This window comes from Somniosus microcephalus, unplaced genomic scaffold (genome assembly GCF_052327205.1).
Source record: "Somniosus microcephalus isolate GS21.2 unplaced genomic scaffold, FLI_Smic_1.0 unresolved_chr1, whole genome shotgun sequence".
NCBI lineage: Eukaryota > Metazoa > Chordata > Chondrichthyes > Squaliformes > Somniosidae > Somniosus > Somniosus microcephalus.
This window is the reverse complement of record NW_028225179.1, coordinates 64,787,504-64,807,698: the sequence shown is the minus strand read 5'-3', so window position 1 is coordinate 64,807,698 and position 20,195 is coordinate 64,787,504. Positions and strand designations below refer to the sequence as shown.

Here is a 20,195-nt window from a genome sequence, read left to right as displayed (position 1 = left end):
ATAATTTGACAGCGGGTTCAGCCGGCGTAGGCACAACGGGCTGCATGGACTCCTTCCCTGCTCTAACCTGCCCCGGTTCCACAAGCCCTGGCTTTGTGCTGGAGCACTTGGCCACAAGCCAAGCTGAATGAGCAGCGTTTCCCACTTCCTGGCTGTGTTACAATTCGATGCAGCTGATGATTACCCGGCCAGTTACAACACCACTGTCTCCCTTCAAAGAGGAAGGAGGCTGCACAGCAGTGACGAGTCGATCTCGGTCCTCACTGAAGCTTTGCAACACAGCATCCTCCTCCAGCCCGAGGTGAGGAGGATTGAGAAGTCACATCAGCCCGAGTCTCCCACAGCTCCTTCTTTCCGCTGTGTGTCCGGGGTGTTGGGACAGGAGTCTCTCTCTCTATCTCTGTCCTCCCAGCCCTGACCAAATGGGACGCCCGATCGACGGTCTCCTGCCAGCCCTGCTGTGCCTCGCTGCCGGTAAGTCCAAAAACTTCCCTGTTAACCATGTCTGTGAGCGACCCTAAGCTGGATCAGTGGGTCTGGAAGAGAACAAGGAGAGGACCGCCCGTCTTTCGCCACCTCGGGACATCCCAACGCGCTAACGCCGCCAAGGAAGAGTTCAGTGGAATCGCGTTTGCGGTTGCACTGCAGGGAAACGCGGTGGCCAATGTGCGCACAGCAGGATCCCAACAACAGCAATGTGATAAAGACCAGATAATCTGCAATTTCAGTAATGTGGGTCAAGGGATAAACATTGGGCCCAGGACACGGGGGAGATCCCCCCACCACTCTTCTTCCAAATACTGTCCATGACATTGTATATATCCCACCTGAGGGGGCAGAAGGGACCTCGGTTTAATGTCTCGTCCGAAAGACGGCACCTCTGACAATGCAGCGCTCCCTCAGTACTGCCCCTCAGACAGTGCGGCGCTCCCTCAGTACTGCCCCTCCGACAGTGCAGCGCTCCGTCAGTACTGCCTCTCCGACAGTGTGGCGCTCCGTCAGTACTACCCCTCCGACAGTGCGGCGCTCCCTCAGTACTGCCCCTCTGACGGTGCGGCGCTCCGTCAGTACTACCCCTCCGACAGTGCGGCGCTCCCTCAGTACTGCCCCTCTGACGGTGCGGCGCTCCCTCAGTACTGCCCTTCCGACAGTGCGGCGCTCCCTCAGTACTGCCCCTCCGACAGTGCGGCGCTCCCTCAGTACTGCCCCTCCGACAGTGCAGCGCTCCGTCAGTACTGCCCCTCCGACAGTGCGGCGCTCCGTCAGTACTACCCCTCCGACAGTGCGGCGCTCCCTCAGTACTGCCCCTCCGACAGTGCGGTGCTCCCTCAGTACTGCCCCTCCGACAGTGCGGCGCTCCCTCAGTACTGCCCCTCCGACAGTGCGGCGCCCCCTCAGTACCGCCCCTCCGACAGTGCGGCGCCCACTCAGTACTGCCCCTCCGACAGTGCGGTGCCCACTCAGTACTGCCCCTCCGACAGTGCGGCGCCCACTCAGTACTGCCCCTCCGACAGTGCGGCGGTCCCTCAGTACTGCCCCTCCTACAGTGCAGCGCTCCCTCAGTACTGCCCCTCCTGCAGTGCATCGCTCCCTCAGGACTGCCCCTCCGACAGTGCAGCGCTCCCTCAGTACTGCCCGTGCTGTTGATTTCTATCCGTTTGAGGGAATTTCCCACCCTTCTGTCCCGCAGGAGTGCTCCCTTCCCGCTTCTGCGGCTCGAACGTGGAACAGCCTCCTTCACGGGCTCCGCCCCCCTTCCCTTCCCATTAGGCCCTGGTGCGGGTAAGGTTGTGCCCTCTGACCTGCCCCCACGAGCCCCCAAAACTGGGTAGCTCACCCTTCCTTCCATCCCCGCCTGCCTCGCCTGTACTGGGTTTGTTCCCCTCGCTCCGCCTGTTCGAGCCTATTCCTCGGTTCCCAACCGCAACTTCCCCCTCACTCCCCGCATCCTCCAGATGCTTCCTGAGCCAATCACTTCCTTCTTTCCGACACATTTCTCACCGCACGGTTAGTCAGCATAGGTCAGGGTGCAGAATCTCCCATTTCTATCGCACCTTTCACCACCTCAGGATGTCCCAAAGCGTTTCACAGCCAAAGAATTACTTTTTGTAATGTCATACTCTTGTAATGTAGGAAACGCGGCAGCCAATTGGAGCACAATTTGTGAGCCATGTGATCATGAGCCAGTTCCTCTTTATTTCTTCGTGTTGTTGGTTGAGGGATAAATGTTGGCCCCAGGATACTGGGGAGAACTCCTCCCTGTTCTTCTTCGGATACTGACCCTGAGATCTTTTATGTCCACTTGGGAGTGCTCCCTCAGTACTGCGACTCCGACAGTGCAGCGCTCCCTCAGTACTGCGACTCCGACAGTGCTGCGCTCCCGCAGTAATGCCCCTCCGACATGCAGTGCTCCCTCAGTACTTCCCCTCCGACATGCAGTGCTCCCTCAGTACTTCCCCTCCGACATTGCAGCGCTCCCTCAGTACTTCCCCTCCGACATTGCAGCGCTCCCTCAGGACATCCCCTCCGACATTGCAGCGCTCCCTCAGGACATCCCCTCCGACAGTGCGGCGCTCCCTCAGTACAGCCCCTCCGACAATGTGGCACTCCCTCAGTACTGTCCCTCCAACAATGCAGCGCTCCCTCAGTACTGCCCCTCCAACATGCAGTGCTCCCTCAGTACTGCCACTCCGACAGTGCGGCGCTCCCTCAGTACTGCCCCTCCGACAATGTGGTGCTCCCTCAGTACTGCCCTCCAACAGTGCGGCGCTCCCTCAGTACTGCACCTCCGACAGTGCAGTGCTCGCTCAGTACTGCCCCTCCGACAATGTGGCACTCCCTCAGTACTGTCCCTCCAACAATGCAGCACTCCCTCAGTACTGCCCCTCCGACATGCAGTGCTCCCTCAGTACTGCCACTCCGACAGTGCGGCGCTCCCTCAGTACTGCCCCTCCGACAATGTGGTGCTCCCTCAGTACTGCCCCTCCAACAGTGCGGCGCTCCCTCAGTACTGCCCTTCCGACAGTGCGGTGCTCCCTCAGTACTGCCCCTCCGACAGTGCGGCGCTCCCTCAGTACTGCCCCTCCGACAGTGCGGCGCTCCCTCAGTACTGCCCCTCCGACACTGCAGCGCTCCCTCAGTACTGCCCCTCCGACAGTGCAGCGCTCCCTCAGTACTGCCCCTCCGACAATGTGGCGCTCCCTCAGTACTGCCCCTCCAACAATGTGGTGCTCCCTCAGTACTGCCCCTCCGACAGCGCGGCGCTCCCTCAGTACTGCCCCTCCGACAGTGCAGCGCTCCCTCAGTACTGCCCCTCCGACAATGTGGTGCTCCCTCAGTACTGCCCTTCCCGACAGTGCAGCACTCCCTCAGTATTGCCCCTCCAATAGTGCAGCGCTCCCTCAGTACTGCCCCTCCAACAATGTGGTGCTCCCTCAGTACTGCCCCTCCGACAGTGCAGCGCTCCCTCAGTACTGCCCCTCCGACAATGTGGCGCTCCCTCAGTACTGCCTCCTCCTGTTCCTGTGTAATGGGCTCCAGGGGCTGAACGGCCTCCTCCTGTTCCTTTCCCTATCCTGAACCTGTCCAGTGGAATGCGCTCTTTCGACTTCCATATTGGAATCATGAGCGCTCGTGTTTTTGCCAATCTAATTTCTAGGCTGGTGATTCCTCGCTGAGAACAGTCCCACGATCCCCTCCCTCACCTCTGACTATTCATCCAGAGGAGTAGCACACTCACACGCACTCGCCCGTGCAAACGCAGTCGCCCTTGCAAACAGTGCCCTTTCCCAGCAGGGTGCTGGTCGCCGGGCTTGTCTCCCATTCCGTCAGCCAGGGGATGACTGTCCTGGGCCCGTAGCCGCTGTCTGCTGGTTTGTCTGATCTGGGCCGAGGCTGGCGTTTGGTCTCAGCTCCCGCCCCGGGTTAAGCAGTGGAGGAAAATTTGTTATTATTAATACATGGGATGTGGGTGCCGCTGGCAAGGCCGCCATTTATTGCCCATCTCTCGTTGCCCTGGAGACGGTGGTGGTGAGCTGCCATTTCAGATGGCGGTTTAGAGTCAACCACATCGCTGTGGGTCTGGAGTCACATATCGGCCAGACCGGGTAAGGACGGCAGATTTCCCTCCCTAAAGGATATTAGTGAACCAGATGGATTTTTACGACAATCTGGTATTTACACGGTCACCATTACTGACACTAGCTTTTTATTCCAGATTTATTTAATTAACTGAATTTAAATTCCTCTGCCCCCCAGGGCTGCTACCTGTTCACAGTTTCAACATGGAGACGGAGAATCCGGTTTCCTTCTCTGAAGACCAGCGCTCGCAGTTTGGCCACACGGTGACCCAGTTCCAAAACGGGTAGGTCCAGACAGCAACTCTCCCTCTGACCCCTGACCCTCCGCACTCACTCACTGACCTCTGACCCGCCTGACTCTCCCACTGACCTCTGACCCTCCTCACTCAAGCACTGACCTCTGACCAACCTCACGCACTCAATGGCATCTGACCCTCCTCACTCACTCAATGACCTCTGACTCTCCTCACCCAATGACCCCTGACCCTCCTCACTCACTCACTGACCTCTGACCAACCTCACACACTCAATGACCTCTGACCCTCCTTACTCACTCAATGACTCTTTGACCTCTCTCAGTTGCTTCTGAATTTCCATTAGTAGGGATGTCCTGTGCCATCCACCTCGATCCCAAACACACCACGTTTCAGGCCCGTGATCCCTGAGTTTATCGAGTGTTCATATTGAGATCCAGCTCCGATGTGTTCATGATGGTGGAACACTGAGAAGTGCAGAGGAACAGAGGGACCTTGGAGTGCATGTCCACAGATCCCTGAAGGTAGCAGGACAGGTAGATAAGGTGGTTAAGAAGGTAGACTGGATGCTTGCCTTTATTAGCTGAGGCATAGAATATAAGAGCAGGGAGGTTATGCTTGAACTGTATAAAACACTAGTTAGGCCGCAGCGAGAGAACTGCGTACAGCTCTGGTCACCACATTACAGGAAGGATGTGATTGCACTAGAGCGGGTACGGAGCCGATGTACGAGGCTGTTGCCAGGACTGGAGAATTTTAGCTATGAGGAAAGATTGGATAGGCTGGGGCTGTTCTCTTTGGAACAGAGGAGGCTGACAGGAGATTTAATTGAAGTGTATAAAATTATGAGGGGCCTAGATAGAGTGGATAGAAAGGACCTATTTCCCTTAGCAGAGGGGTCAATAACCAGGGGGCATAGATTTAAAGTAATTGGTCAGAGGTTTAGAGGGGTTTTGAGTAGAACTTTGTTCTCCCAGAGGGAGTTGGGGGTCTGGAACTCACTGCCTGAAAGGGTGGTCGAGGCAGAAACCCTCATCACATTTAAAAAGTACTTGGATACACACTTGAAGATCCATAAACTGCATGGCTATGAACCAAGAGCTGGAAAGTTGGATTAGGCTGGATCGCTCTTTGTCGATTGGCACAGACACGATAGGCCGAATGGCCTCCTTCTGTGTCATAAATTACTATGATTCTCTGATCAGTCTGATGTGTTCAAGCTCTTGGAAAGGGTGCGGAGGAGGTTTACACGAATGGTACCAGGGATGAGGGACTTCAGTTATGTGGAGAGACTGCAGAAGCTGGGGTTGTTCTCCTTAGAGCAGAGAAGGTTAAGGGGAGATTGACCAGAATGGTACCAGAGATGTGGGGCCTCAGTTATGTGGAGAGACTGGAGAAGCTGGGATTGTTCTCCTTAGAGCAGAGAAGGTTAAAAGGAGATTGACCAGAATGGTACCAGGGATGAGGGACTTCAGTTATGTGGAGAGACTGGATAAGCTGGGATTGTTCTCCTTCGAGCAGAGAAGGTTAAGGGGAGATTGACCAGAATGGTACCAGGGATGCGGGACTTCAGTTATGTGGAGAGACTGGAGAAGCTGGGATTGTTCTCCTTAGAGCAGAGAAGGTTAAAGGGAGATTTAATCGAGGTGTTCAAAATCATGAAGTGTTTTGATAGAGTAAAAAAGGAGAAACTGTTTCCAGTGGCTGGAGGGTGGGTAACCAGAGGACACAGATTGAAGGTGATCGGCAAAAGGACCAGAGGGGAGATGAGGAAACATACTTTTACGCAGCGAGTTGTTGTGATCTGGAATGTGCTGCCTGAAAGGGCAGTGGAAGCAGATTCAATAATAACTTTCAAAAGGGAATTGGATAACTATTTGAAGGGGAAAATGTTTCAGGGCTATGGGGAAAGAGCAGGGGGAGTGGGATTAATTAGAGAGCTCTTTCAAAGATGGGCCGAATGGCCTCTTTCTGTGCATTAAAAGTCAATGATTTGGTGGTGTATATTCATCTCTCTGATGCAGGATGTTGGTCAGTGCCCCGCTAATGGAAGATGACAAAGGAGTTCGCACTGGTGCAATCTACAAATGCACATACAATGAGAGAGGATGCAACAAGATCAAAATCAACCGTAAGGGGTCTAAGTTTATTACCTTCAATACGGACAGGCAGTACTGAGGGAGCGCTGCACTGTCGGAGGGGCAGTACTGAGGGAGCACTGCACTGTCGGAGGGGCAGTACTGAGGGAGCACTGCACTGTCGGAGGGTCAGTACTGAGGGAGCGCTGCAATGTCGGAGGGGCATTACTGAGGGAGCACCGCACTGTCGGAGGGGCAGTACTGAGGGAGCGCTGCAATGTCGGAGGGGCATTACTGAGGGAGCACCGCACTGTCGGAGGGGCAGTACTGAGGGAGCGCTGCAATGTCGGAGGGGCAGTACTGAGGGAGCGCCGCACTGTCGGAGGGGCAGTACTGAGGGAGCACCGCACTGTCGGAGGGGCAGTACTGAGGGAGCGCTGCAATGTCGGAGGGGCAGTACTGAGGGAGCACTGCACTGTCGGAGGGGCAGTAATGAGGGAGAGGGGCAGTACTGAGAGAGCGTCGCACTATCATGCTTTCGGATGAGACGTTAAACCGAAATCCCCACCTGCTCCCTCAGTTGGCCGTAAAATATCCCACAGCCACTATTGGAAGAAAACCAGAGGAGTTCACCCCGGTGTCCTTGGACCAATATTTATCCCTCAATCAACGTCTCTAAAATGATCTGTTCATTATCACAGTGCTGTTTGTGGGATCTTGCTGTGCGTAAATTGGCTGCCGCATTTCCCACATTACAGCAGTGACTACACTTCAAAAGTACTTCATTGGCTGTGAAGGGCTTTGGGACGTTCATTTTACCCGCTGTGTGCTGTACATGTACAGGAGCTGACAGTGAGACACACACGGGCCGTACAGTACCAGATGGAACTGAATTGTTCCCTTTTACTCGCTGTGTGCTGTACATGTACAGGAGCCGACACTGAGACACACACGGGCCGTACAGTACCAGATGGAACTGAATTGTTCCCTTTTACTCGCTGTGTGCTGTACATGTACAGGAGCCGACACTGAGAAACACACGGGCCGTACAGTACCAGGCGGGAGTGAATCGTTCCCTTTTACCCGCTGTGTACTGTACATGTACAGGAGCTGACACTGAGACACACACGGGCTGTACAGTACCAGACGGGAGTGAATCGTTCCCTTTTACCCGCTGTGTACTGCACATGTACAGGAGCTGACACTGAGACACACACGGACCGTACAGTACCAGATGGGAGTGAATCGTTCCCTTTTACCCGCTGTGTGCTGTACATGTACAGGAGCTGACACTGAGACACACACGGGCCATACAGTACCAGACGGGAGTGAATCGTTCCCTTTTACCCGCTGTGTACTGTACATGTACAGGAGCTGACACTGAGACACACACGGGCTGTACAGTACCAGACGGGAGTGAATCGTTCCCTTTTACCCGCTGTGTACTGTACATGTACAGGAGCTGACACTGAGACACACACGGGCCGTACAGTACCAGACGGGAGTGAATCGTTCCCTTTTACCCGGTGTACTGTACATGTACAGGAGCTGACACTGAGACACACACGGACCGTACAGTACCAGATGGGAGTGAATTGTTCCCTTTTACCCGCTGTGTGCTGTACATGTACAGGAGCTGACACTGAGACACACACGGGCCGTACAGTACCAGACAGGAGTGACTCGTTCCACTTTATCCGCTGTGTACTGTACACGGACAGGAGCTGACACCGAGACACACACGGACCGTACAGTACCAGATAGGAGTGAATCGTTCCCCTTTATCCACTGTGTGATGTACATGCACAGGTTCTGACACTGAGACACACACGGGCCATACAGTACCAGACGGAAGTGAATCGTTCCTTTTGACCCGCTGTGTGCTGTACATGTACTGGAGGTGAAACTGAGACACACACGGGCCGTACACTACCAGACAGGAATGAATTGTTCCCTTTTACCCGCTGTGTACTCTACATGTACAGGAGCTGACACTGAGACACACACACGGGCCATACAGTACCAGACGGGAGTGAATCGTTCCCTTTTACCCGCTGTGTACTCTACATGTACAGGAGCTGACACTGAGGCACACACGGGCCATACAGTACCAGACAGGAGTGAATCGTTCCCTTTTACCCGCTGTGTACTCTACATGTACAGGAGCTGACACTGAGGCACACACGGGCCATACAGTACCAGACGGGAGTGAATCGTTCCCTTTTACCCGCTGTGTGCTGTACATGTACAGGAGCTGACACTGAGACACACACGGGCCGTACTGTACCAGACGGGATTGAATCGCTCCCTTTTACCTGCTGTGTGCTGTACATGTACAGGAGCTGACACTGAGACACACACACGGGCCGTACAGTACCAGGCGGGAGTGAATCGTTCCCTTTTACCCGCTGTGTGCTCTACATGTAATGGAGCTGACACTGAGACACACACGGGCCGTACAGTACCAGACAGGAGTGAATCGATCCCTTTTACCCGCTGTGTACTGTACATGTACAGGAGCGGACACTGAGACACACACGGGCCGTACAGTACCAGACGGGAGTGAATCGTTCCCTTTTACCCGCTGTGTGCTGTACATGTACAGGAGCTGACACTGAGACACACGGGCCGTACAGTACCAGACGGGAGTGAATCGTTCCCCTTTACCCGCTGTGTGCTGTACATGTACAGGAGCTCACACTGAGACACACGGTCCGTACAGTAGCAGGCGGGAGTGAATCGTTCCCTTTTACCCGCTGTGTACTGTACATGTACAGGAGCTGACACTGAGACACACACGGGCCGTACAGTACCAGACAGGAGTGAATCATTCCCTTTTACCCGCTGTGTTCTGTACATGTACAGGAGCTCACACTGAGACACACGGTCCGTACAGTAGCAGGCGGGAGTGAATCATTCCCTTTTACCCGCTGTGTACTGTACATGTACAGGAGCTGACACTGAGACACACACAGGCCGTACAGTACCAGACGGGAGTGAATCGTTCCCTTTTACCCGCTGTGTACTGCACATGTACAGGAGCTGACACTGAGACACACATGGGCCATACAGTACCAGACGGGAGTGAATTGCTCCCTTTTACCCGCTGTGTAATGTACATGTACAGGAGCTGACACTGAGACACACACGGACCGTACAGTACCAGACAGGAGTGAATCGATCCCTTTTACCCGCTGTGTGCTGTACATGTACAGGAGCTGACACTGAGGCACAGTCAGGCCCTACAGTACCAGACAGGAGTGAATCGTTCCCTTTTACCCGCTGTGTACTGTACATGTACAGGAGCTGACACTGAGAGACACACGGGCCGTACAGTACCAGATGGAAGTGAATTGGTCCCTTTAATCTGCTTTTTACTGTACATGTGCAGGAGCTGAAACTAAGACACGGGCCGTACAGTACCAGACGGAAGTGAATTGTTCACTTTTACTCGCTGTGTGCTGTACATGTACAGGAGCCGACACTGAGACACACACGGGCCATACAGTACCAGACAGGAGTGAATCGATCCCTTTTACCTGCTGTGTGCTGTACATGTACAGGAGTTGACACTGAGACACACACGGGCCGTACAGTACCAGACGGGAGTGAATCGTTCCCCTTTATCCGCTGTGTACTGTACATGGACAGGAGCTGACACCGAGACACACACGGACCGTACAGTACCAGATGGGAGTGAATCGTTCCCCTTTATCCACTGTGTGCTGTACATGCACAGGTTCTGACACTGAGACACGCACACGGGCTGCACAGTACCAGACGGCAGTGATTATGTCATTAATCTATTGAGAAGAATTATGTTTTATCCCTTTTGATTTCAAACCAGTGCCAAAAGGATCGAAGAATCTTGGTCTCTCACTGACAACAGGATATTCAGCACAACCGAAGGCTGTCGTAAGTATCTACACTGTCCCATCAAACTCTCCCAGGGCAGGTAAAGCACGGGTTCGATACAGAGTAAAGCTCCCTCTACACTGTCCCATCAAACACTCCCAGGGCAGGTACAGCATGGGTTAGATACAGAGTAAAGCTCCCTCTACACTGTCCCATCAAACACTCCCAGAGCAGGTACAGCACAGGTTAGATACAGAGTAAAGCTCCCTCTACACTGTCCCATCAAACACTCCCAGGGCAGGTACAGCACGGGTTAGATACAGAGTAAACCTCCCTCTACACTGCCCCATCAAACACTCCCAGGGCAGGTACAGCACGGGTTAGATACAGAGTAAATCTCCCTCTACACTGTCCCATCAAACACTCCCAGGGCAGGTACAGCACGAGTCAGATACAGAGTAAAGCTCCCTCTACACTGCCCCATCCAACACTCCCAGGGCAGGTACAGCACGGGTTAGATACAGAGTAAAGCTCCCTCTACACTGCCCCATCAAACACTCCCAGGGCAGGTACAGCACGGGTTAGATACAGAGTAAAGCTCCCTCTACACTGTCCCATCAAACACTCCCAGGGCAGATACAGCACGGGTTAGATACAGAGTAAAGCTCCCTCTACACTGTCCCATCAAACACTCCCAGGGCAGGTACAGCATGGGTTAGATACAGAGTAAAGCTCCCTCTACACTGTCCCATCAAACACTCCCAGGGCAGGTACAGCACGGGGTTAGATACAATGTAAAGCTCCCTCTACACTGTCCCATCAAACACTCCCAGAGCAGGTACAGCACGGGTTAGATACAGAGTAAAGCTCCCTCTACACTGTCCCATCAAACACTCCCAGGGCAGGTACAGCACGGGTTAGATACAGAGTAAAGCTCCCTCTACACTGCCCCATCAAACACTCCCAGGGCAGGTACAGCACGGGTTAGATACAGAGTAAAGCTCCCTCTACACTGTCCCATCAAACACTCCCAGGGCAGATACAGCACGGGTTAGATACAGAGTAAAGCTCCCTCTACACTGTCCCATCAAACACTCCCAGGGCAGGTACAGCACGGGTTAGATACAGAGTAAAGCTCCCTCTACACTGTCCCATCAAACACTCCCAGGGCAGGTACAGCATGGGTTAGATACAGAGTAAAGCTCCCTCTACACTGTCCCATCAAACACTCCCAGGGCAGGTACAGCACGGGGTTAGATACAATGTAAAGCTCCCTCTACACTGTCCCATCAAACACTCCCAGAGCAGGTACAGCACGGGTTAGATACAGAGTAAAGCTCCCTCTACACTGTCCCATCAAACACTCCCAGGGCAGGTACAGCACGGGTTAGATACAGAGTAAAGCTCCCTCTACACTGCCCCATCAAACACTCCCAGGGCAGGTACAGCACGGGTTAGATGCAGAGTAAAGCTCCCTCTACACTGCCCCATCAAACACTCCCAGGGCAGGTACAGCACGGGTTAGATACAGAGTAAAGCTCCCTCTACACTGTCCCATCAAACACTCCCAGGGCAGATACAGCACGGGTTAGATACAGAGTAAAGCTCCCTCTACACTGTCCCATCAAACACTCCCAGAGCAGGTACAGCACAGGTTAGATACAGAGTAAAGCTCCCTCTACACTGTCCCATCAAACACTCCCAGGGCAGGTACAGCACGGGTTAGATACAGAGTAAAGCTCCCTCTACACTGTCCCATCAAACACTCCCAGGGCAGGTAAAGCACGGTTTAGATACAGAGTAAAGCTTCCTCTACACTGTCCCATCAAACACCCCCAGGGCAGATACAGCACGGGTTAGATACAGAGTAAAGCTCCCTCTACACTGTCCCATCAAACACTCCCAGGGCAGGTACCGCACGGGGTTAGATACAGAGTAAAGCTCCCTCTACACTGTCCCATCAAACACTCCCAGGGCAGGTAAAGCACGGCTTAGATACAGAGTAAAGCTCCCTCTACAGTCCCATCAAACTCTCCCAGAGCAGGTACAGCACGGGTTAGATACAGAGTAAAGCTCCCTCTACACTGTCCCATCAAACACTCCCAGGGCAGGTACAGCACGGGTTAGATACAGAGTAAAGCTCCCTCTACACTGTCCCATCAAACACTCCCAGGGCAGGTAAAGCACGGTTTAGATACAGAGTAAAGCTCCCTCTACACTGTCCCATCAAACACTCCCAGGGCAGATACAGCACGGGTTAGATACAGAGTAAAGCTCCCTCTACACTGTCCCATCAAACACTCCCAGGGCAGGTACCGCACGGGGTTAGATACAGAGTAAAGCTCCCTCTACACTGTCCCCATCAAACGCTCCCAGGGCAGGTAAAGCACGGCTTAGATACAGAGTAAAGCTCCCTCTACAGTCCCATCAAACTCTCCCAGAGCAGGTACAGCACGGGGTTAGATAGAGTTGACCCATGGTCTGTTTAAATTCACTGATCCACTCGTTTTCTCCATTAGTGTCAGCTGTGGCTCAGTGGGCAGCACTCTCGCCTCTGAGTCAGACGGTTGTGGGTTCAAGTCCCACTCCAGAGACTTGAGCACACAAAGCTGAGCTGACACTCCAGTGCAATGCTGAGGGAGCCCTGCACTGTCGGAGGTGCCGTCTTTCAGATGAGACATTAAACCGAGGCCCCGTCTGCTCTCTCAGGTGGATGTAAATAGATCCCATGCCACTCACAGAAAATCACAGAAACCCCACAGTGCAGATAGAGGCCATTTCAGCCCATCGAGCCTGCACCGACACATATCCCACCCGATCCCCGTAACCCCACGTATTTAATCCCCCTAACACTAAGGGTCAATTTATCATAGCCAATCAACCTAACCCGCACATCTTTGGACTGTGGGAGGAAACCGGAGCACCCGGAGAAAACCCACGCAAACACGGGGAGAATGTGCAAACTCCACACAGACAGTCGCCCGAGGCCGGATTCGAACCCGGGTCCCTGGCGCTGTGAGGCAACAGTGCTAACCACTATACCACTATTTCGATGAAGAGCAGGGGAGTTGTCCCCGGTGTCCTGGCCAATATTTATCCCTCAACCAACATTAACAAAAAAACACGATTATTTGGTCATTATCACATTGCTGTTGGTGGGAGCTTGTTGTGTGCAAATTGGCTGCAGCGTTTCCCACATTACAACAGTGACTACACTCCAAAAGTACTTCATTGGCTGTAAAGCGCTTTGAGACGTCCGATGGTCGTGAGAGGCGCTATAGAAATGCAAGTCTTTCTTTTATTAGGCCTGCGTTCCAAGGTTCTCGTATGAATGTCACACGAACACCTACATCAACGGTTACTGTGACGTTCTGGATTCGACTTTGACCCTGTCACGGAGGGTTCCGAATAAGCTGCCAGGTAATCGCCCCCTTGTCCTGTTGTAAGGTAGCTTGTGTGCAGTCAGCCTTAGCTCAGTGGGTAGCACTCTCTCCTGAGTCAGAAGGTTGTGGGTTCAAGTCCCGCTCCAGGGACTTGGAAGCTATGGGGTAGAGTTTCATTTTGGGGAGACGGCAGGGACAGGGTACTGAATTTGGATTATCAGCCATGATCTCGTTGAATGGCGGAGCAGGCTCGAAGGGCCGAATGGCCTACTCCTGCTCCTATCTTCTTTGTTTCTGTGTCCTACAGACCCTGATGGGTCAATCAGTCGGAGATGTTCAGGGCAAGTTTGAGGTCCCTCTGAGCGCCGCGGAAATAGCTGGACACAGGGACAGGAGGAGGTCATTCAGCCCTTCGAGCCTGTTATCCCATTCAATCAGATCGTGACTGTTCTGTACATGGGTAAAGGAGGAGGCCATTCAGCCCCTCGAGCCTGTTATCCCATTCAATCAGATCGTGACTGTTCTGTACATGGGTAAAGGAGGAGGCCATTCAGCCCCTCGAGCCTGTTATCCCATTCAATCAGATTGTGACTGTTCTGTACATGGGTAAAGGAGGAGGCCATTCAGCCCCTCGAGCTTGTTATCCCATTCAATCAGATCGTGACTGTTCTGTACATGGGTAAAGGAGGAGGCCATTCAGCCCCTCGAGCTTGTTATCCCATTCAATCAGATCGTGACTGTTCTGTACATGGGTAAAAGAGGAGGCCATTCAGCCCTTCGAGCCTGTTGTCCTATTCAATCAGATTGTGACTGTTCTGTACATGGGTAAAGGAGGAGGCCATTCAGCCCCTCGAGCTTGTTATCCCATTCAATCAGATCGTGACTGTTCTGTACATGGGTAAAGGAGGAGGCCATTCAGCCCCTCGAGCCTGTTATCCCATTCAATCAGATTGTGACTGTTCTGTACATGGGTAAAGGAGGAGGCCATTCAGCCCCTTGAACCTGTTCCATCATATCGAGTGTTTGTCTCCCTATCTAAGGAATGTTATACTTGGTGCAATGAAGGTTCACTAGCTTGATCCCTGGGAGGAGAGGGTTGTCCTATGAGGAGAGATTGAGTAGATTGGGCCTATATTCTGGAGATTAGAAGAATGAGAGGTGGTCTCATTGAAACATATAAAATTCTTACAGGGTTTGACAGGGTAGATGCTGAGAGGATGTTTCCCCTGGCTGGCAAGTCTAGAACTAGGGGTCACAGTCTCAGGATAAGGGGTCGGCCATTCAGGACTGAAATGAGGAGAAATTTCTTCACTCAAAGGGTTATGAATCTTCGGAATTCTCTGCCGCAGAGGGCTGTGGAGGCTCAGTCATTGAGTATATTCAAGGCTGCGATCGATAGATTTTTGGACTCTAGGGGAATCAAGGGATATGGCGATCGGGCGGGAAAGTGGAGTTGAGGTAGAAGATCAGCCATTATCTCCTTGAATGGCGGAGCAGGCTCGAGGGGCTGAATGGCCAACTCCTGCTCCTATTTCTTATGTTGCATATGTTTCTTGTGTCATTCTATTGTGAGTCTCTCTTTCTCTATCGAGCTGGCTATGTATATGTCTATTAATCTGTCTATCTATCTGTACATCTCTCTGCTTATCCCTATCTCCTCCTGTCTCTATCTCTCCATCCATTATCCATTCACCGATGTATCTATTGAGCTCTCTATCTCAAACTATCTCTCCCCATTCATACCTCTGTCTGTAGGCTCGGAGGGCGAATTTCAAGAGCCGCATTCAGGTAAACTTTATACAGTGTGGTTGGAAACAGAGAGAGCCGTGTGTGCCCATGATGGGAGAGAGAATTAGGAAAGACTTTAGTGATTATATACCTATCGGATTTGTGGATGGTCTCTAATCATGGATTTTCTACAAACTTCCGAAAGTTTATTAAGCTGAGAGAGGGACTCGGGGTACTTTAGGGAAGGAAACCTGTCACCCTTACTCGGTCGGCCCTATACGTGACTCCAGTCCCACACCAACATGTTTTACACGCATATATATAACATGCACACACATATATATAACATGCACACATATATCACACACACACACAGATATATATCTCAGATATACACACACACAGATATATCACACACACACAGATATATATCACACACACACACAAATATATAACATGCACACACATATATATAACATGCACACACATATATATAACATGCACACATATATCACACACACACAGATATATAACACACACATATATATCTCACACACACACACACACACACACAGATATATATCACACACACACATATATACCTCAGACAGACACACACACACACACACACACACAGATATATAACACACACATATATATCTCACACTCACACACACACATATATATATATATGTGTGTCTGTGTGACATATATCTAAGAAATGTGACTTTGCACGATCTGTAAGGGCGTGAGTGCTAACCGCTGTTTAATGTTCCTGGTATTTCTCTTCCTCTCAGTGTGTCCCAAGGTCCTGATCGATATTGCCTTTCTGATCGACGGTTCAGGCAGCGTGGCAACAAACGATTTTTCGAAAATGAAAAGCTTCATGGTAGCGATTATGAAGAAATTTAGCAACAAGCAGACACAGGTAATCACGGCGACCGAAGGAGGCCATTCGGCCCCTCGTGTGCGTGCTGGTGCTAGATCCCATCGAAGAATTGTCTACACTAATCCCATTTCCCTGCTCTGTTCCCATATCCTCACATGTTGGCAAAAGAAACAGAGGGGTAGATGAGGAGAACATAACAAATAGGAGCAGGAGTCTGCCATTCAGCCCCTCGAGCCTGCTCCGCCTTCAATAAGATCATGGCTGATCATCGACCTCAACTCAACTTTCCTGAACTATCCCCATATCCCTTGATTCCTTTATTATCCAAATATCTATCGATCTCAGCCTTGAATATACTCAACGACTGAGCCCCCACAGCCCTCTGGGGTACAGAATTCCAAAGATTCACCACCCTCTGAGTGAAGAAATTCCTCCTCATCTCGGTCCTAAATGGCCGACCCCTTATTCTGAGACTGTGACCCCTGGTTCTGGACCCTCCAGCCAGGGGAAACATCCTCTCAGCATCTACCCTGTCAAGCCCTGTAAGAATTTTATATGTTTCAATGAGACAACCTCTCATTCTTCTAAACTCCAGAGAGTATTGGCCCATTCTACTCAATCTGTCCTCATAGGACAATCCTCTCATCCCAGAAATCGATCTAGAATTTTTTCACGCAGCGAGTTGTTGTGATCTGGAATGCGCTGCCTGAAAGGGCGGTGGAAGCAGATTCAATAGTAACTTTCAAAAGGGAATTGGATAAATACTCGAAGGGGAAAATGTTTGCAGGACTGTGGGGAAAGAGCAGGGAGTGGGATTAATCGGAGAGCTCTTTCAAAGAGCCGGCACAGGCACGATGGGTCGAAGGGCCACCTTCTGGGTTTGTGTGCGTTAATCGATAATCATTGGAAGTATAGTGAAGAGTGAGGAGGATGGGGTTAGACTTCAAGCAGACATAGACAGGCTGGTGGAATGGGCGGACACGTGGCAGATGAAATTTAACGCAGAATTTAAGAAACAAGGGAGAGAGAAAACAGGGAACTACAGACCAGTTAGCCTGACATCAGTAGTAGTAGGGAAAATACCAGAATCTATTATTAAGGACGTGGTAACAGGGCACTTAGAAAATAATAATAGGATTGGTCAGAGTCAACACGTGTTTATGAAAGACAAATCGTGTTTGACAAATCTGTTCGCGTTTTTTGAGGTTGTAACTAGCAGAATAGATAACGGGGAACCAGTGGATGTGGTGTATTTGGATTTTCAGAAGGCATTCGATAGTTATTAAACAAAATTAGGGCTCATGGGATTGGCAGTAATAGAGTCATCGAGTCAACGCCACAGAAGGAGTCCTTTCAGCCCATCGAGTCCGTGCCGGCTCTCTGTAGAGCGAGCCAGTCAGCCCCATTCCCCCACTCTATCCCCGTAGCCCTGCAAGTTTATTTCCCTCAAGTGCCTATCCAGTCTCCCCTTGAAAATATTGAGTGTCTCCGTTTCCACCACTTTCCTCACATCCTCCCTGTATCTCTTGCCCAAAACCTTAAATCTGTGTCCCCTAGCCCTTCTACCATCAACTAGTGGGAACAGCCTTTCCCCGTCTAGCCTATCCAAACCCCTCATAATCTTGTACACCTCAATCAAATCACCCCGCAAGCTCCTTTGCTCTAATGAAAACAAATCCAGCTTCTCCAACCTGTCCTTGTAGCTAAGATCCCCCATCCCCGGAACCATTCTGGTAAATCTCCTCTGCACCCTTTCAAGGGCCTTCACGTCCTTCCTAAAGTGTGGTGACCAGAACTGGACGCAATACTCCAGTTGTGGCCTAACCAGCGCTTTATAAAGGTTCAGCATAACTCCTCTACTTTTGTACTCAATACCTCTACTTATGAAGCCCAAGATCCCATATACTTACCACTCTCTCAATATGTCCCACCACCTTTAGGGACCTATGTACATTAACTCCCAGGTCCCTCTGTCCCTGCACACTCTTTAAAACTGTGCCATTAAGTGTATATTGCCTCTCCCTGTTCCTTCTGTCAAAATGCATAACCTCACACTTCTCTGTATTAAATTCCATCTGCCACTTGTCTGCCCATTCTGTTAACCTTTCTATGGCCTGTTGCAGTCGATTGGTATCATCCTCACTGTTTGCCACCCCCCCCCAAGTTTGGTGGCAAATTTAGAAATTCTACTCTGTATTCCAATATCCAGGTCATTTAGATATATCAAAAAAGCAGTGGCCCCAGCACTGACCCTTGGGGAACACCACTGTCTACCATCCCCCAGTCTGAAAAACAGCCATTTACCACAACTCACTGTTTTCTGCCCTTAAGCCAATTCCTTATCCAAGCTGCCACTGACCCACCTATTCCATGAGCCTCAATTTTGTTAACCAGCCTTCTATGTGATACTTTGTCAAATCCATGTAGACAACATCCATTGCATTCCCTTCATCAATCCTCCGTTACTTCATCAAAAAATTCAATTAGATTAGTCAAACACGATTTTCCTTTTACAAACCCATGTTGGCTCTCCTTAATTAGCTTAAACCTCTCCAAATGCCCATTAATTTTTTCCTTGATTATTGTTTCTAAAACTTTACCCAACGCTGCTGTTAAACTGACCTACCTGTAGTTACTAGGATTGTCCTTACACCCTTTCTTGAACAATGGTGTCACATTTGCCACTTTCCAATCCTCAGGCACCTCCCCCGCATCTAGGGAAGATTGGAAAATGATGGCAAGCCCTTCCGCTATCTCCTCCCCCAATTCCCTTAGCAACCTGGGATGCAAGCCATCTGGACCAGCATAGATTGAGGATTGGTTAATGGACAGAAAACAGAGAGTAGGAATAAACGGGTCATTTTCGGGATGGCAGGCTGTAACTAGTGGGGTACCGCAAGGATCAGTGCTTGGGCCTCAGCTATTCACAATCTACATCAATGATTTGGACGAGGGGACCAAATGTAATATATCCAAGTTTGCTGATGATACAAAGCTGGGTGGGAATGTAAGCTGTGAGGAGGATGCAAAGATGCTTCAAGGGGATATAGACAGGCTAAGTGAGTGGGCAAGAACATGGCAAATGGAATATAATGTGGAGAAAAAATAGAAAAGTAGATAGAGGCACTGGAGAGGGTGCAGAGAAGATTGACAAGGATAATTTACAATGATGCCAGAAATGCGAGGGTATACATATCAGGAAAGGATGAACAGGCAGGGTGATGCGCTATCAATAACTCAAAAGACTGAGATTAAGCGAGTAACTAACAGGCTTTAGTAAACTTGGTGGATGCGTCCGACTCCCGATGGTCTAAGTCTAGGCATGCTGGTGTGAGGATCTTCTCCATTATAAAAATCTTGTTAATAAAATTGATGCGCTATCAATAACTCAAAAGACTGAGATTAAGCGAGTAACTAACAGGCTTTTATTAACAAGAGAATTGTAAAGTCTGTGGGTTGTGCAGTTAATTATGACACAGACTTCAGGAGTAACATACAACAGGACTTTACTATTCGAAGGTCAGGGCGAATCTGCCCTATAAATCATGCACAGAAGCCAAACAAGTAGTGCCACACCTAAAATAGTTCTCTTAAAGGTGAACGGTTACATACAATAGTCTCTTAAAGGTAGACGGTTACATACACTACAATCCTCCCTTTTTAGCTTACAACATACGTATTCCCCATTAAACATAACATATATTCAACTTCATGTAAAACAATTTACAGATATAGTCTCTGCGGAAAACAGTTCACAGGTTCAGTCTCTGTGGGAACAGTTCACAGATTCAGTCTCTGGTCTTGACTCGGTCCGAACAACATCTCTGTGGTGTAGCCGGTTCACATTGCTAGCGTGACTCATCCAATAGTCTTTCCCTTGACGTAACAGCTTGAACTTCCGTCCTGCTGAACCAGCAGTGCTGACTTTT

The 20,195-nt window shown here is 50.8% G+C and overlaps 1 protein-coding gene across 1 annotated transcript in view; it reads left to right on the top strand.

Moving 5' to 3' along the window:
* The first annotated feature begins 224 nt into the window (after nt 1–224).
* LOC147095446 (integrin alpha-M-like) overlaps nt 225–20,195 on the top strand; it is a 47,845-nt gene continuing 27,874 nt past the window's right edge. Inside the window, exons 1-6 of the mRNA XM_085973638.1 lie at nt 225–474; nt 4,258–4,363; nt 6,358–6,464; nt 10,259–10,326; nt 13,572–13,686; nt 16,175–16,305. Coding sequence (XP_085829764.1) covers nt 423–474; nt 4,258–4,363; nt 6,358–6,464; nt 10,259–10,326; nt 13,572–13,686; nt 16,175–16,305 — 579 coding nt within the window. The 5' untranslated portion in view covers nt 225–422. The remainder of the gene's footprint in view (nt 475–4,257; nt 4,364–6,357; nt 6,465–10,258; nt 10,327–13,571; nt 13,687–16,174; nt 16,306–20,195) is intronic.